The 18,814-nt window shown below is 40.5% G+C and overlaps 1 protein-coding gene across 1 annotated transcript; it reads left to right on the forward strand.

The window, feature by feature from the left end:
- Positions 1–691: 691 nt before the first annotated feature.
- LOC130167067 (uncharacterized) lies at positions 692–18,802 on the forward strand. Its single transcript, XM_056373036.1, has 10 exons — positions 692–1,332; positions 2,013–2,083; positions 2,539–2,568; positions 3,034–3,276; positions 6,039–6,177; positions 10,526–10,646; positions 13,298–13,371; positions 15,813–15,927; positions 16,963–17,045; positions 17,161–18,802. Exons 1-10 carry the CDS (start codon positions 1,029–1,031, stop codon positions 17,277–17,279), a joined length of 1,299 nt encoding a protein of 432 aa, XP_056229011.1. The 5' UTR covers positions 692–1,028; the 3' UTR covers positions 17,280–18,802.
- Positions 18,803–18,814: the final 12 nt, after the last annotated feature.

Consider the following 18,814-nt stretch of genomic DNA (forward strand, 5'->3'; position numbering starts at 1 on the left):
AGCACTTAGAAGAAAAGACGTTCTGCCAACCACTTGGTCCAATGCCATTTAAGAACAGTGTAATTAGTGGGTATTACTGTATATCACATTACAGGTTGGAGCCTGACAGATAGACTGGCTTATGGTTTTGGCATAGATGTTGGCATGGTGCATGTCAAGAAACAGCAGCACAGGAATGATAAAGACATTTTTGAAGTAATTTAGAAACAGTGTGTCCATTCTTAGTTTGTCCTTTAGTACAAACTAAATAGTTTCAAACATTCATCCATATGTAAAATCTGCATTCTGTCTGTGTTTATATTACTCTCAGCAAACATATATATATTTTTTTAATTTAATGTCAGTACCGGTTTTGGTCTCATGAATCCGGTACTGGCCGGACTTCCTTGTAAATTCACTATTTGTACAAGCTTTCTGTCTGTATCACAGTGGATTTCAGCAGAACGTCATGTCACTCAGGTCTCTGTAAAAGCCCCCGCAGTGGTCCTAAGGTCTCCCGATTGATTCTTCAAATAACCATCTCTTGTACTAGTATTTTTCTCACAGCAAAACCAAATCCTGACACGTTGTCCTGACATGTCCAGGTACTCTAGATGAACCACCATGGTCGCTGAAGGTTTTCAGTGTTGCTCCTCCCTTCGACTCTACTCTGATTTTTCTACGTCAAAAGGGGCGTAGTAATTTTACGCAGAATGAGGCGACCCGGCTGGTGACAGGCTTGCAGTCCCGTGCCGGGTGTCTGATGGTGGTCGACAAGCAAGTATCCTATTTGAGATTAGAATACTTTTTGACCTTCATCATATCAGAAACGTATATACTTTGTCGCTGATCCATCGAAAACCGGACAGAGCTGTACAGTATTTGTGATGCAGCGGAGATCATCACAGAGATGACGCTTGTATAACCGTCAGTACAGTAACGTTTGGCTAGCTAACTCACACCTTTAGTTAACGTCAGCCCACTGGTTCAAATAACACATTTTGATAACATCATATTTGATTCCACGGCGTGACAGTAACCTTAAAATAATGCGAAAGGCGTTTCTGAGACATGTCCGTCGGTTTCCGTGGGTCACCAACGTTACACTGTACGGCTGTCTGTTCGCCGGGGGGGACTTTGTCCACCAGTGGTTCTCGCGGAGGGAGAAAATGGACTGGTCCCACACAAGGAACGTCGCCGTGGTCGCGTTCAGTTTCCATGGCAACTTCAATTTCTTTTGGATGCGGTTCTTAGAGCGGAGGTTTCCGGGCAATTCTGCCAGGATGGTGATGAGGAAACTGTTTCTGGATCAGACCACAGCGGCGCCCCTGGCTACCAGTGTCTTCTACACAGGTCGGTGGGTAGGAGGACACACAGCTCCCCGGGGTCACACCGAGAGCCTCACGGGCAGTTAATAGTTAACTTCAAAGCAGATCACATGTCTGTCAATTTGTAACTTGACCCACGTGCTCTCTGTGCTCTTCTCTGGTGGTGCAAAGATCAGCAGTTGTTCATTGTCCCGTCAAACTAACCTTGACTGGCAGAGGTCACACGAAAGACATAGCTTTCACTGGGGAGATGCGATGCTCCCAGCAGATAACGTTAGATGTGACATCATCAATATAATCACAAGCTTAAATCTGACGGATGTGTATTATACCTATATGGTAATTTACACCAGCGAACAATCACAACACTGTTAAATGCTTCCTTTAACGTTTTTGTGTTTGATTACATTAGAAAATCCTTATTCTAATGCTTAATAAAAACAACGAATATGCTATCATTGTACGGATAATGTTTTCAAGAGAATGTGTTGCAATATTTTCTACCAGTATATCAACAACACAGCTTGAAAAAAAATTAATCAATGACATATTGATTGCCATATTGATTATCTTCCCATCTCCTATATACAGCACATGCTGTGCACAGGATTATACGTCCATTGTCTGTAAACCTTCCAGTCAGTCAAATCATTTTCCAGCTGGCAGTCAGAGAATGGACTTTCATTTGTCGTGTGTGTCATCCAGGTGTCAGCTTCTTGGAGGGCAAAGAGGACATCCTGGAAGACTGGAGAGAAAAATTCTTGAATACATATAAGGTGAGAAGGAGCAGAGACGGGCTGTCACATCATGTTCTTCCTGCCGGTATCATCTTGAAGTGCTTGTCGCTAAACTGTACTGTAGATTGAGCTGTGATATGTTGTGACAGTGAACTTGTGCCATTTCAACTGAAAATAGAGGAGAAGCTTTAGTGTGCACTCATCCAAAACAGATGCTCAGTGTATTTTTGAGACAGTGTATGTACTTTATATCCACAGTTACGTGTACTGCTAAATTTATCATATATTTATTTCGTTTTGGAAGAGCTCTACTGATGAAGATTTCATGTCTGTATTTTACCCAAAACACAGCTCAGCCACTTGGTCACTAAAGTTGAAAGATAAAGTTTATTTTTTGTCATTAAAGGTTTCAGCTGTGTCAGTAGAGGTTCTCTGCTTATCATTTTGTAAATCTACAAATGACTGCTGTCCTTTCTGTTTGTCTCTCTTCTCAGACAGGGCTAATGTTCTGGCCATTCATGCAGGTAAATATCAACATCTCCTGTGCATAGATGTTCACTCTTGACTTTTGGGAACTATATATGGTAAAGAAAATCTTAAATATAACCACATCTCACTACCAGATTAAACCTGATGTGTGTGTTAGTAAGTGGATCTTTGAGCATAGATTCTCTTCTCTTTTAAAATCTTTCATTTCCTCACATTCCTGTTCATTTCAGTGGCTGTTATAATAAGAACAAAGTGACCCAGATTCAGTTTTCCTCACAATATTTTGAAAGAGAAATCTGTAGAGCAACCCTCAAATAAAGCCAAATCATAACACCAACCCATTTTTTTTAGATTTAAAGAGTCTGTTTACAACAACACATTCAGTAATACTAAGTATGTTGAATTTTTAGGAACTGATATCCGATATTAAATAATGAATGATCTGTAAAATATATGCCAGTAAATAGGAATTAAAATACTGTAATCCCTGTTTCCCTCAGTTTCTGAACTTTGCCTTGGTGCCTCTGTACGTGCGGACCACTTTCACCGGGTGCTGTGCCTTCGTCTGGGCCACCTTCCTGTGCTTCTCACGTCAAAGTGGCGACGGCACAGCTGCTGCTGCTCTGGCATGGTTGTTCCCTCCCAAAGAGGATGAAGCAGAATCCACAAAGGGCAAAGTAGACACTGAAGACAAGATAGTGGCTCCCAAAGATGGAACGGTAGCATCTAAAACCACTCAGAACTGAAAGGTGACAAAGACAAAACATTAACAGGGAAACACTGGTCCAAACAGGATACAACTGCTGTCCTGTCTTTGGTTGATGTTGCACTGGCATTGGCAGGGAATGAGATTAAAGTTTCACTGGGATCGAACTAAAAACGTGACATGACGCTGCAAGGTGGTTTGGGAACCAGCGTCAGGCAAATGGAAAGTATGTATTTACAGTTTATTTTTCAATAATCACACATCAGCTCCATGGGAAAATACTGCTCAATACCCTTCCATCGTCATGCTATAGTTCTCATCAGGTTTTAATTGTTGTTTTTATAAATGCAAACAATAGAGTATCAACTGGAAAATACTAAATAATACTGAAAAGATTTATGAGGATGTGTATGTTTGGGAAAGTAGCTGTAACGATGGAGAAATGTGAGGTTGATGTTCCAGATTCCTCTGCTTTTCACGTAAATGAAAAAATGCATCGAGTGTGGGAAAGAATTTTTTCCACTATGTGGAGTGGCAGCTAACATATTAGCTTAGACCTTTAGCTTCATAAAATTTGACTAAAGTTATAAAAACTAAGATATCACTCTCTTTATCAGCACAAGTGCTTAGACTGTTATCTGCAACTGTAACAGAGTGCCTCATCAACAAATCTGCTTTAGCTCCATTTTCCACTCTGGTACAAGATGTGCCAAATACAGATGCACACTGCACAGGTACCAATAAGCAGTTGTATTCTAACGTGCATCTGTTTATTTTTTATGTATAGGTATTTTATACATAATGACCACAATGCACTGAGCAAACAGAAGGGACATAATGGAAAAAAATCATAAAAAACACTTAGACATATCTTAAAATAAATGTTAGATTTCCATATTTTGAGCCATTCTCCTTTTACATCTAGTTATTGTTGTAATGAGATACTACTGACGATTACTTTGACGTTGTCTAATACAGACTGATGAAATTTGTCTCAGACATCCATTTACTTGTGGAAATGCTGCCTGCCTGATGTCGTACTTTATGTTAATGTGATACTGTGGAGTGCTCTCTATGGTCTCTCTTTGCAACATTGCCAAATTGTCCGATGCAGTTTGTTATCCTAACATTTTAAGTTTAAATTTTACCTCCTTGTGAAAATGTCACTTTATAGGTTTGACTTGCCAGCAGCGACTCTTGAAATGTAACATCAGATGCCTCCAGTTTTCTATAGAGGTCATTTTTCTAAATAGAGTGCAGCTCAGTATCCGTATACATAGAGTTTAAAAGGTTTGGGGCAGACTTTTCTCGTCTGTCTCAGCCAAATAATTAACAAGAACATTCAAACGGATGTATCTATTTTTGCTTTTCTGATGTGGTCTGAAACGTAGTTGTAGTTTTGCATTTTGAAGTAGCATAAGCTTGAGACACTGTGTGATTATATTATTTGATGTGTTTCACAGAGCTGAATTAATACCGTATTAATAATACTACAGTGTCTGCATTGGGGTAGAGAAAAAACAATGTAGTCACTGCTGCTGTTTGATCCCTTTTACCAGATGTTTAAATTGCATTCTTAAGTATAGTAACTTAATATTAGTGTAGTATTAGAGTGTTTGTTTCTTATTAATTAATTCTTGATTGTTTATATGCTACACTGGAACTGAAAGGTCAAATCAATGAATATTCCCTCTGTTCATATCAACAGCTGAAGACCGGGTGATACAACTACATGTAACTCAGCAGAGGATTAGTACCCTTCTGTTGTACAGTTTTAAATTTCTGTCTTAATTATTTTGTAACAGATTTTGATATCACAAAGAACAACTACCGGATTAGCATTGTCGGCTATGATGTATTGAACAAATGATTTGGTCACATTTTGCACTATACTTACACTATGTAAATGCTAAAATGAGATAGATACTATTTATTGTTGAATAAATTGAAAACACCACTTTGATTGCAGTGTCTTTATGTGTACATAATAGACCTGCACTTTTCTTATGTTAAATATCACGTGTGATGTTTTGCTGTCAGAGGTGCATCTTGGGAGTGTTTTGGTTTGTGTTCAGACAGAAATATTAATCAGGCGTATGTGTTACTCATCGTTTAGATGCAACTGCGCCTCTGGCTCATCTCTAGTGGGAATATATTAAGAACAATATGTACTTTGTAAGGTCTGCCTGTCACATACTTTATTCTGCAGTCTGTGTTTTCACTCTCTTTGGCATCTGTTTTACTCACTCAGGCTAGCTAAAAAAAAAACTCCAGGCACTTATTAATAACGTCTCTAAATGTATCTAACAATCTTCTCCAACAGATTTCATTGTCTAATTTTACCTTATGCAACTACATGTAGACCCACCTGCCACTTAACCTTTGGCAGTTGTTGTATAAGCATGCTAAATAACAACCAGAGGTACACTTCAGAAAGTCTCTCATATGTCTTTATTAATAATAATAAACACATGATATATATCCAGGCAGAGCTTAGGGGTCTTTAGACATACAAAGAACTAGTTCTTGGACAGGCTGACAATCAAAACTTCGATGCAACTGTGTGTCTGTTGTTTTATTTTTAACGGTATCTCGGTGCCAAGTGGGTGTCTCCCAGGTCCCCCACATCCCTGCCCGCACTGCGCATGCTCCCTACATCCTCTCCTCTTTAGCCACACGTCGAGGGACTTGAAAGCTTGAATAAAGATGCTCAACGTCTCGGGTCGCCGGAACCTTGTCACCGGGTAAAGCTGAGTTATCTGGGAGGACGCACACAGAGGAGACGTGTAGGTTTAGCAGAGGGACATCATCGTTTCTTCTCGGGTTTCGGCGCGCGGGCACTCCAGCGACATGGAACTGAAGAAATCTATTTCGGACACCGAGCGCGCGCTCAGGAGCTACGGCGCCGTGTCGGAAACGGCGTGGACAACGGACAAAGGTACTGTGTGGATTCTGAAATAGCCAGTGAACGTGTCAGTTTTTGCCAACATATGTTTCACTCAGTGAAAATCCAGCGAGCAGGCGGCTCTGAAAGGGTTAACGCGTGACTCACAAAGGTTTGGGATGTATCAGTGGCGGTGCCTTGGTGCTCAAAGGCCTATTAATTTCCCTGCATGAACACTATGGGCAGTGCGCGGTTTGTGAATGAGTCTGAGACAAGGTGTAGCCTCTAAACCACAAACACAGGAAGACCAGCGCATTTAGAAACTTGTGTGTTTGATTCATCCTGAGCTGGTGCGGAAGCATGAAGCAAGAGCATGGACAGCTTTGAGTCAATACCCTGGTCCAATGATCAATATGTGGGCTATAGCTTTCACATTTAGAGGGACAATTGAGTCATTTCTGTCAAAATTAGAGACAGCTGGCAGTTCGAGAGCATACTTTGTATGTGGTAGGATATATTCCATACTTTTGTTTATTTTAAGAATAACTTAAATTGGGCTGATTTGAAGTACAGAAGCCTTCACAATATTAACAGCTCCCAACAATAAAAGCGTTAATTCACTCAATGCAACAGCCTCAAGCATGATGGTGAGGCTGAACAAACAGCAGAGCTCTTACAGATTCAGGTAAAACATGAAAATTATAGACTGCAAAGCCAGTAAATGAAATGTTTCTATTATTTTGTTCTGTATCTATTAATGTGTCTTGTTATTACTGATTCAGATTGTTTTCTTGGTCAATTAATTGATTATTTGTTCTGTAAATATCAGAAAACAGTAAAAAAAAAAAAAAAAAAAAAAAAAAAAAAGACCACAATATCCCAATGTGAAGTGCTTGAATTGCTTGTTTTTTAGATTTATTTATTTATTTATTTTCTCCGACCAATACTTAAAAACACAAAGATATTCAAATCACAGTGATGTAAAAGCAAATTCTCACTCTGGAGAAATTTGTATTTGTGTTTGATAAATGACTCTAATTGGCAATTCATTTTCTGTCAATTGACTAATTAATTAATCATCTGATGTTTTTATCTCTAAACAATACCACAAATTACAGCTTCAAAAATGACAGATGCATAGTTGAACAAACACAGTTTCAACAAACATAAAGATTGTTAGCTGCAGCAGCCATTGTTTTAGACGTTTCTATTATTTTGTCCAATAAACAATTCAGATACAGAAGGGTGATGAATGACGCATGTGTTGACAGAAGCAACACAGTAATGTGATTTCAAATGGGTCCTGGTTGGTTCTGCTGTGGAGAACTCGTCACAGCGGAGCAGGGTGTGAAGAAACTTCCAGATTAAGTGAGAGAAGAAGGGGGAAAAAAAATCTGTGGATATTTTTAGACACAGATCCAGTCATCGCTCTCGCTCTCTGTCTCCCACAAACACAAACACACACATACAGCCAAACAAGACAGAGGTAAAGCAGAGCAAACCTCCCTCTTCCAGGTTCATTTCTTCTTATTTCTAAAACAAATACTGCCTGTGTTTACCTCGCACTTTCCATTTTTTGCTCACCATCTGTTTCTTTTCTTTTGGAGGGGGCGGGGTGTGGAGGGAGGTGAGGGGGGTTAAGAGGCAACAGCATCAGCAGCACTATGTGTACAGTGTGACTGCAGGATGTGTCAGGGGCGTCTGCATTGGATGTCATACAGATGCTGGCATTTCCCTGGTGCGGAGCCTCCTGTGGCCACGCCACGATCCAGGCTCTCCGGGCTATTTATTCCTCATTAAATCATAATCCTGAAGTACACTGATGAGCCAGTTTGTTTTTAATGAAATGGGGTATAATTCAAGCTGATTAATTAGGTGTGTGGTTTACATCTGCCGGTGTTGCTTGCTGAAACTTTGGAGTCAACCTCGCCTGCCCCTGGTGAACAAGCTGCTTTTAATTAGGAAGTATCAAAGCTGTTCTTTCCTCGCAATGTTTTTAAGGCAGAGCATGTGTGAGTGGCTTGCTCAGATGAGGGGGAGCTGTTAACACATTATTGAGCTGGCACGTCACCACCTTTAATAGTCCATTCAGGACTTATTGATGGTGAACACGTGGCCGAGTTTGAGGTGCGTTGTGTGCGAAGAAAAACAAGACAAAGAAAGATGCAGTTCATATCGTCCGGTTTCTATCATCAGCAGACACCATTGGGTGATGATTCAACATCAGCGAGGCACAAACAAACCGGGCCCTCCTGTGCAGACTTCTGTCTGCTGTGGTGAGTCAGCTCCGTCCTCAGCAAGCATCCACGAAAAGTACCACAAAGACAGACTGCAGTTTGTGCTGCTGCAGGAGGATGAGGAGCTGAGCCAGTCCTCTAATGTTACGAGAGATACTGGGGAGAAACGTCGTGCATCACGTTTGACAGCTCAGGATTAAAGATGCAATTGTTTGTTTACTCAGGTGTATTAAGACCTATCAGGGTGTGGACTGTGGATTTTGTCCTCTTACTGTGTAGTCGTGTAAAGAAGGGATCACTTTACAGCCAGTATGGAGAGGAGCATAATGATTACACTGCACAACTCTTTTAATGAGCATATGGAAAACTGAGTGTCCATACGGTGTTCAGAAATGTGAATATTTGAAGACATTTTTGAGTAAAAAAAAAGTCTCTGGTTCCGGCCTCTCAAATGTGAACATGTGCAAGTTTCTGTGATTATATACAGAATATCTTTTAGTTTTGGACTGTTGGTCGCATGAAGACATGTAAAGACATCACCTTGGAAAATGGCAAAGGACATTTTTCTAACATTTTATAGACCAAAAAATGAATTATAGAAGAAAACAATCAGCATATCACTCAATAATGAAAGTCAGTGTTACTTGCAGCCCTGACATGTTTACAGGAAAATGACAACAGGTGCATTTGTTGGTTCTGGGAAATATTTATGTTGTGCACTTAAGTGGAAGATTACTGCTGTTAATGATTCGGGTCTTTAGAGAAACGAAGTGAACATTGACATATGATTGATGGTATTTTATTGTATTGTAGCATTGCAAGATGTTTTTGAGATTCTTTACTTTAAGTTTTACCTTTGTTTAAAGCGTTACTCTGGTGATTAAGTGTTACTTCTCTATAATCAGGGAACCTGTGAGAGACTGATTAAAAAAATGGCTAAATAGAAACAGTAGAGCCCAAAATATCCTGACTTTTAGCCCCTTGTATAAATCATGTCCCAAAAACCCTGGATCCTTAACTTCCCATGATGCAACTTGTCTTTCAGTTGACCCTCCCTGCCTGGTAAAAAACCCTCGTCTTTTAAAATCCACAAACTTCCATCCTCAAATTGTGTAAAGCTCTGTCCACAGCCACAGAAGTATCACTCATCATGACAAGCTGATCTTCATGTGTAAAATTGTTGTGGTCTTCCTTTAAAGATCTGCGATGGAGATAGATGGGAATATTGGGAGAAAGGAGCTGGATGACAATGCAGCAAAGGTCCTGAAGAGGAGGGACCAGGGCACCTCTGTACTCCACATTTAACTTCAGCTCCACTCTTAATATGAATGCCGCACTGTTTATCTGTTGTTTGTATGACGTAAGATGCTGGTGAGGTCAGTCTGTTGCAGGTGCTGCAGCATTAGCAGTGGTCAGTGCATTGATCAGAGCAATAAGTGTTTGGTCAGTGTAGTAAGAGTTTGGTGGTTGCAGTGTGAGTCTGTGGTCCAGCTCAGGAAGGAAAAACCCGATCAGCAACAATCCACAGCTGATCATTGATCCATGTTAGGATTTTTTGTCAGCAGACACTTATCACAGTGCCTGTAATATATTCTTAAATCCTGGTACATTTTCATGTGATTGAAGGCTTTCAAACAGTCTTTGTGCCTGAGGCACTGCTGTGACTCTAAATTTCCAATCACCATTACATATGCTGCTCTCTTTCCAAATACCATGTTCTTGGCTGCTGTGAAACCACATATCGAGGAGGGATGAGGTGAGAACTGTGTTTGCCAAGAAGCTGACGCTTTGAGAAAGTTTGCAAGGATAAAAAGACAGGATTTAAGAACTCTTGGATGCAACTGCCATATGAAATCATAGGAGAATGAACCTACCATTAAAACTTCAAATGAGATACGGGCATTGTGCCACTGGAATCTGTAATTTGGCCACATGTATTGTATTCTCTGTAATTTAAACCAGAAAATAAACTTCGAACCCTTAAACACTGTCCAAGGTGAAGAGAATTGCATAACAGACAAGACTAAAGCAGAGCTGTCCTTGTGGAGGAAAAACAGTCTCTCTACTAGAGTGCCAGATGTTTGTTTCTCCTGCTCGCCCCTGGCTCTCTCTTTTTTATTCCTCCTTATTCATTTTACTGTGTGTTTTATCCCCCTGCCTCTCAGGTCATTCAGACGTGTCCATGGCAGAGAGCACCATGTCTCCAGAGGAGATCGAGGTGGAGATGACTCGTATCCAGCGCCTGCGAGAGGTCCTGGTGCGCCGGGAGTCAGAGCTGCGTTTCATGTGAGTTGCGGAAGTGTTGGTTTCTGTGTTTTTGTAGCACCACATGTACCAGAATGTGACAAAGATTTAATCATTACAGTGTCACAACGATCTCTGTTGCTGTCCTTGAGTGGATAATGAGACTGGCCTCGTTGCCATGACACTGCAAAAACATTCAAGTGTTGTGTTGTCTTTGTGATATAAGTCGGCTGTTTTAAGACTGTTCGATACTGAAGGCAGCAGTCCATTAGTCTATTGATTACCCAGAGGCCAATAGCAGTCGAATGAGTCACAATGATGAACTTGTTGGCTCCTCATCAACAATAGCTTCCAGGATGATGGATCAGTGTTCGGGACGACATTCTGTGTTATTTCCTCCGTCTAAACTCTCGCTGCCTTCTTCACAGGAACGCTGTGTCTGCACTTTTTCTGCAGCGTGACGACATGGATGTGGATAAACTGATCAAACAAAATGAATTTAATACTGTAAAGTACCGATTTGGTGTCTCATTGTATTGTTCAGTAAAGACTAGGCTTTGAAACTAATAATTACTTTAATTCTGAATTTATCTGCAGATAATTATCTCAATTAATCTTTGAGAAAACTGAATAACGCTCAGCACAGCTTCTTAAAGCCCATGGTGATGTCATCGGATGTCTAATATACACTTTTATTATAATGTTAGACAAGGAAAAGCAACAAATTCTGCCATTTGAGCAGCTGAAACCATTACATTTTTCATGATAAATGACATAAATGATTGATTGATCTGTTGATAGACTAATTGATTAGCAGACCAATCAGTGCTGCTCTAATACAAACTCATGGTACATGTAGGGTTGGACAAAATGACAATATATACTGTGAGATGGTTGGAGATATATTTATCATCCGTAAGAAATTTTGCTGTAACATTTGTATTTAATATCCCTGAAATATCTTTAGTTGCATTAATCCATTAGAGGCGGTGTTACATATCAGTGAGCAAGAAGATTTTTACATCAATAAAATTAAATACCTTTTTTTTTTTATTATTGAATTTGTAGGACTAGCTGACAATATTAAGAATAGCAGTTCTGTAATTTCTCTGTTTGATTTCACAATATTTTGATTGCTTAATATAAAACTACTTATACTGTGATACTGTGAGGATTTTATATTTTATTCATACATGTACTGTATATTGGACACTCCTAGCATATCAATGGGTTTCTGTGTCGGTTTGTTGAGTTCAAATGATGTTTTGTTGCCATATCTGTTTATGTTATGTAAAACAGAGATTTTTTCTTTTTGTTACAAACACTGTGCTGTTGAAAACCCACTCTTGGTGAGCCAGGAAAAATGCATAGTACTATTACACATTACTGCAAATTTATAAAAAACAAATTGACTGTGGAAATAGAAGCCAGTGTCTCAGGCAGTTTATTTTTCTCTGTCAAAACTATATCAGATCGTATCACCACTCTAACATATCCAACTAAACAGTGTACTTTGTGGGTCATTACACCCCTAACATCTGAAGTGTGGCAGTTGTTGTGTCGGATGAAGCTGATACACGTCTTAGAGTCCTCACTCAGTTAATAATGTTTGTTCACACGCCCACTTGAAAGGCTTCATTAGGCCGCCACGCTGCTTATTGCTTACGTCTCTGTTGTCAGGCTCTGTGTGACTCAAAATGGCACATAAACACACATACACACACACACACACACACAAAAACTAGCAGATGGTGTGTCAGAGTGCAGAAGCTGCAGGAATCCACAGATAGCGTTGAAAGGGTGAAGGGAGAAAAAGAAGCGACATGGGGGAGAAAGAAGGAGGAGGGCGGTGTAAAACCGAGCAACCGGGATAAATGCAGAGAGTGAGAGGAGGAGGAGGAAGGAGGAAGGAAGCTGTGGATGAGTCATCGGCCTGATCTATCACAGGGAGAATTAAATCTGTGGAAGCTGTCACTGCTCCGCAGAGAGAGGGAGGGAGGTGGGGATTTAGGAGGAAGAAGAGGGGAAAACGTCGAGGCCCTGAGGGTGAGACGTCAGGGCTGCAGGAGGCTCAGAGAGCAGCGTGGACTGATTGATGGTGCATGTTTTCCATCTGCACACATTCTCCTGATGTGTGACACATGGGGGGCTGAGGCTGTGAAGTCTCAATGACAAGTAGTACAGTGATTAGTGCTGAAGTGATTTGTCGATTAATCAATTATTCAGTTGACGGAAAATAAATTCAAAACAATTTTAATAGCTGATTCATTATTTTAGTGATTTATTCATCAAAAAATGCCAAACATTCACTGAAATGTTAGCATTTGAATTTATATTATTATATATTGAATATCTTTGGTTGAAAATAATCTGTTGTTGGGATGTTGCATTTTACATTTTATTTGTATTATTATATGGGCTACATTTAATGAGGGTATTGCAATAAATAAATAAATAAATCTCACAATATAATACTCACAATATTTAACATCACCAAGATTAGATATTAAAAGGTAAGGTTTTTTATAGCATTTTTTGATAGAGATCCTTCCAACTGTTATTTCAACTGCATCTGCTTTTCTTACAGGCTTTGTTATAAGATATAAGAGTCTAACATCATTTCAGTCCAATAAAGATAAACAAAGTGGAAGCGGAAGCCAGTGATTTAATGTTTTCTTTTTCATATTTTTCAGGATGGATGACATCCAGCTCTGCAAAGACATCATGAGTTTAAAGCAGGAGCTGAGACAGATTGTCGCAGTACCAGGTACAGTTCTAACACACACACACACACGCACACGCACACATACATACACATACATTTATTCTGCCACACAAACAACCGACATCAGGAAAACCAGCTGTAAGCCTTTCAGGAAATAAACCTCTCAGAATTGATCCTCTGTGTGTGAAACTGTCCATCCACGCTCTCTGTCTGAGCTCCACCAAAAATAGAGTTTTTGGCACAAAGTGTTTGTGTTTGTAGCTCGCCAGAGTCCCATAACCTCAGCAGGCATCATGGTGATTTACAGGAAGTGTCAGTTCACTAAACTACGCAGGACTGATCGTAAGTCTCAGGGATGTGTGTGAGTTATGAGGGACAGATCATCATACACACACAAACACACATGCATCATTACTGTGAAGGCAATATGAGCTGGGGGAAGCTTTACAGACAAGGTGTCTCAATACTGAAATAAATGAATCCTTTTGACTCCCCGGATTGTTTTTGAAGTGCAGAGCACAGTATCAAATATTTGTCCAACTCCTCAGTCCATTCTGCTATTGTCTGTGTATCTGTGCTGCTGCTGCTGCTGCTGCATCACCCATAGTAACAGATCCATAAAGCTCTGCACACAGAGAACCTAGCAACAGAATGAAAACACACCTCTTCTGTGAGTATTCACATCATGTGTCAGGGTGTGTGAACAGGACGGGCAGGTGTCTGTTCAAGGACACACATGCAGCAGCAACAGGACGCATGGGTGCTCATCAGATGTTTTTGGGAGAGAAACTGTGGGACACTGTGTGTCAAACACAGTGAGGGTTTTTTAACCACATGGCAGAGAGTGGACAAAATAACAGAAACACCACACAATTTAATGTAATCCAATACAACAGAGCTGTTTTAGTGCTGTTGTTGGTGTTGATTTGATTCAGGGCTGTAGCCACGACTCAAAATATTGAGGGCATGAATCCACCCAGTGCGAACCCCCCAGATACCAACAAGGAAAGCTGACAAGACAAATCCAATTTAAAGCGATCGTGGACAGCAGTAACCGTGGCAAAAAGGCAATCACAGGATCATGTTAAATGCTGAAACGTGGTTTAATAGAAGCATAAATAGAAAAGATGTATAAAGAGAACTCACTCTATCAGGTAAACAACAATACATGTCTAAAGTTAGCTGACATTAGCTAACATTAGCCACCACAAGCTACCAAGAACAAGTGAAGCTCTAGAATCGAAACCTTTGAGCTGAGCAAAGTATTTTCTGTGAATTCAACTTTTAATTTGTAAGAGGAAGAAAATGTCTTAGCTTTAAGGTCCACTTACACACTCGCTTGTGACCATATCACATGGTCCTCATCAGCAGTAATTAGATTTTTCATGTTTTATTTATTCATTTTACTTGGATTACATTTAAATACAACTCTGTCATTTGTTTGGTTTTGTAGGATGAACACTTACATTCAACAAAAAATGAGGATGTGACCTCACTCCTCAATGGAGGCTTCAAGCTTTGATTGGTTTGCATTGTACTGTTAGGTGTCCCTGTTACATTGTCTGCCCCCCTGTCCATTTAGGATTACTGGTCACACAAACTGCACTCTGTCAGGCAAAAACTGCCCCTCATTGCCATTCCCATGAGCCACTGGGGCCTCATGTATGCAGTCGTTGGGGGGCTCTGGCATCCCATTTACTCCAAACTTGCACAATGAGAGTCACATGACAAACAGACCCTGCATGCTGCCGCTCCTGCTCCTCTGACATTGGGGTTTGTGCGTGGCAGCCATGCGCCCCTCAGATTGTCCTGCACCCCCTGGGGGATACACACTGGAGCTGCACTGCTCCGCTCTATTTCCAGATGGGAGAAAGAGCTGATGCTTGCAGTCATTTTTCAAACCCTTTTTTCAAAGTAGCCTAGATACCGGCAGAGCCAAACAACCTGCCTCTGCAGCTGTCGGCGCATGTGTCTGTGTGTCTGTGTATGTGTGTGTGTGTGTGTGTGTGTGTGTGTGTCTGTGTGTGTGTGTCTGTGTGTGTGTGCGTGCTCTTTGTTTGGTGTGTTCATGTGTGTCTTTTCCTGTGCTGCGGAGCGTGAAGGTTAGGCAAGTGAGACAAAGCACAGTGGATGTTGCGTTTGTGGATCTCTGAATGCAAATTTCTTCTCCAAATGAAACTAAAAACAGAGCTCTCTAGCATTTGCATAATTAAGATAGTGCCTTATTTGTTATAAATTATACATGAGTGCAGAATTAAGGGTCTGTTTGTGATGTGACTCAGTGTTTAAGAGCCAGCTGACTTTGCTGTAAAGTCAGTTTTTTAACGTGAGTTGCAAGTAACTCCATGTACAGAACCTGCATTTATATTTTACACCAGGAAATAAAAGAATTTCAGTTTCAGTTCTGCCTACTCGTCCTTCCCTTCAGGCATCTATTTATTGGTTTATGACTTTCATTCATTTTCTTCCTTCCTTTCCTCCAGAGAAAGACAAAAACAAGAAGCACAGGCAGCGGGAGGAGGAGCTGATCCTGAAGATCCATAAACTGGTACAGAAGAGGGATTTCCTGGTGGATGATGCTGAGGTGGAGAGATTAAGGTAGAGCGCTCCAACGTGTAGGCTCACTCAATATCCGGGACGTTGTCCCCGGGAGCGGACTGTCTGTTTGTTTGCTAGTACTGTAAACAAACAGACAGTGCCAGAATGAAGTGCATCCACTGTTTCTTCATTTGATGCACAGGCTGGTTGAGAAACAGCAGGAGGAGACTCATTAGAGTAAACTTGTGGAGCAAATGTGAGCATGACTGAAGGCAGGGGACAGGGTCACTTCATCACCACAACACTGCCTGCTGTGTGTGTGTGTGTGTGGGAGGGAGGCTGACTGATGACCGTGGCTGTGCATTGTCATTTTCTTCTTCCTCCTCTGCTGCCACAGATAACCCCACAGAGTGTGACACAAAGATAACATTCATATAGACATGATAGAAAATGATGTAAGATCACTGGCTGGTTTTAAATCACTGGATGAGCAAAAAATGTCTTTGTAAGTGTAATATCAGATTGTTATTTGTCATTTTAAACAGCTTAATCAGAATTAGTCTTTACGATGCACTGAGTCACAATAGAACCGTGAGTTAATGTTCTGATATATAAAGGCCACATTCAGCCCCAGTTTGTGCTTCTTGTGTATCATTAGACTCAAGTCACAGAGCTCTGCTTCAGTCTTTCCCTAACCATCGTTGACAACACAAAAAGCTACAAAGGCGAGGCTGTTTATTCACCAGCTGTTAACACATGATTGCTTATAAAATATAAAATAATGTAGAGAAGCATTAATATAGATACAAATACTTGATAATAAAACTTTACAAAACTTAAGCGTGGATCACATTTTACAAACTTCCATGAATGGGAAAGTGTGTCCAAACCTTTGACTGATACTATATATATTTATATATTTCAGTGGCATATCCTTTTGTTTCATTGTTGTACATAGTCTACGGATGCTAAATGATCAGACATTTATGTTTAAGAGAAACAGGTGTTTAGCTCGAGGCCACACTGTCCAATCAGCGCCAACTGTATTGTTATAAGTCAGGCAAACCCAACTAAGATGTGACTGTCGTACCTCAGAGAGCAAGAGGAGGACAAGGAGATGGCTGAGTTCCTCAGACTGAAGCTGATGCCTCTGGAGAAGAAGCTCAAAGTCGCACAAAGTGAGTGAGAGATTTAAAAATAACCTGCACGCACTATCTGAAAGAGACAGAGGGTATTGTGCACTTCCCCTTGTGATGGTGTGAACATTTCTCTTTCCTTTATCTTTGTGATAAGATCCTCCAAAGCCCAAGAGACAAATCCTGGAGCCGCCCCCCAACAAACCATCCATCACCAAGTCAGGAGTGGCCATCATTAAGGACTGCTGTGGAGCCACCCAGTGTGTCGTCATGTAACTGACAGAGACCTCTTTATGACCCAGTCCACGTGTCAGACACAACACACTCACATCACATGACATGCCATTTATAACTTCCTGTGACTCAGAGAAACCCGGTCAGCCAGGTCTCCCCTGGACTCTGTGAAGGAGTCAGGTTAGTTTAAACAGCTTCAGCCACAAAGGGTCAGCCAGAGGTTTGGACACCGATACCTAATCAGTACCCGAGGAGCTTTTGTAACTAAAGACAACAGAAATTAAAAATGATGAGGGAGAAACATGGGTATTGTAGATAAAAATAAATCTAATATATAAGTGTGTTAATTGAGAAACAGATTTCATTATGCAACATTCCTTTTCAAGATGGCGATGTGGTTTACGACGATGTGTCTGATACACAGTACATGTCGGAAGAGAACTACAAGCACAAGGTCCACATAGTGAACTGTGAATGCTGGGTTTCTCTGTGTGACAGGAAAAAAACAAACATCTGCTTTCACCTCATCACGTTTGGTAATGGATATTTCCAGACCTGCAACTCTACATATTTATCATTGTTACTAAGTGGGAGGAACACATGGTTCAGACAAACAACAGGGCTGCACATTGAGTGAACAATGTAAACTGGGTTGGAAATGGTAGAGGACAGTGACAACCAGTGGATGATTTTGCAGTGGAGCGGAGGAATATTTTTGAGCAGCAGAATAATTCTCTGAGCGTAGGGAATTGGCCGATTAAAAATGTCTAGTCACTAAACTCTTAACCATTAACAGACACACTTCAAGAAGAGACTCAATGCTGACGTGCCGCTGCAAACACTGCTGATAAACAGGGGCCACAAAACCAAACTGTAGGATTATGATAGTGTTAAGAAAATGTATAGGGAAATAGGTTTGGACAAAATTATAACTTAAGATCATTTTGTAGCACTACAATGAAATGTGTGTCCAGACTTTTACTTTACACTCTATAAAGGCTAAAACCAACAGCCATACAACCCCGTATGTCCCACTTTTTAAACTAACATTGTTATTTTGGTCAACCCCTGTATATGCCAACACTTACACCATTTTATAATCCATGGATTTTTTTCTTTTAATAAATGATCCACTTGCTCATTCCCATAATGCAGCACCTCCCCGGCCATACTGACATCATCGCAGCCATCAGCTACCGGGAAATACTGACTGTGGTAGTATGACATCATTCATAGTTATTATGGATATTGCAAATATTGCTGACAAACAACTTGCATCCTCTGAATTTAGTCTTGCGTTTTTATGATAAACACCAGGAAATGAATGCAACTTTCTTGCAAATGCCTACAATAGATGGTGTATGTTTGAGTGTATTTAGGACTTTAGTGACTCATGTCAAGCAAAGTGTTGCTCTTTGTCACTTTACCTTCCTTCTGATAACTTTAGCGTTCTGTAGTAGTAGTAAATTTACAAAGGTCCAAATGTTGAATATCGAACAAATATGCAGAAGATAAGCTGAAACTACCTGTACATATATGTTTAAATAAAGAGCATCTTTCAGGAACATGCTGGGTTT

The sequence above is a fragment of the Seriola aureovittata genome, chromosome 3 (assembly GCF_021018895.1).
Source record: "Seriola aureovittata isolate HTS-2021-v1 ecotype China chromosome 3, ASM2101889v1, whole genome shotgun sequence".
Classification (NCBI taxonomy): Eukaryota; Metazoa; Chordata; class Actinopteri; order Carangiformes; family Carangidae; genus Seriola; species Seriola aureovittata.

What these genes read in the sequence shown, in the direction of transcription:
- LOC130167067 (XM_056373036.1), top strand. Translation starts at nt 1,029, where the DNA reads ATGCGAAAGGCGTTTCTGAGACATGTCCGTCGGTTTCCGTGGGTCACC. An exon ending in TACCAGTGTCTTCTACACAG is followed by an intron (nt 1,333 to 2,012) that starts GTCGGTGGGTAG and finishes TGTGTCATCCAG; the next exon opens with GTGTCAGCTTCTTGGAGGGC. An exon ending in AATTCTTGAATACATATAAG is followed by an intron (nt 2,084 to 2,538) that starts GTGAGAAGGAGC and finishes CTCTCTTCTCAG; the next exon opens with ACAGGGCTAATGTTCTGGCC.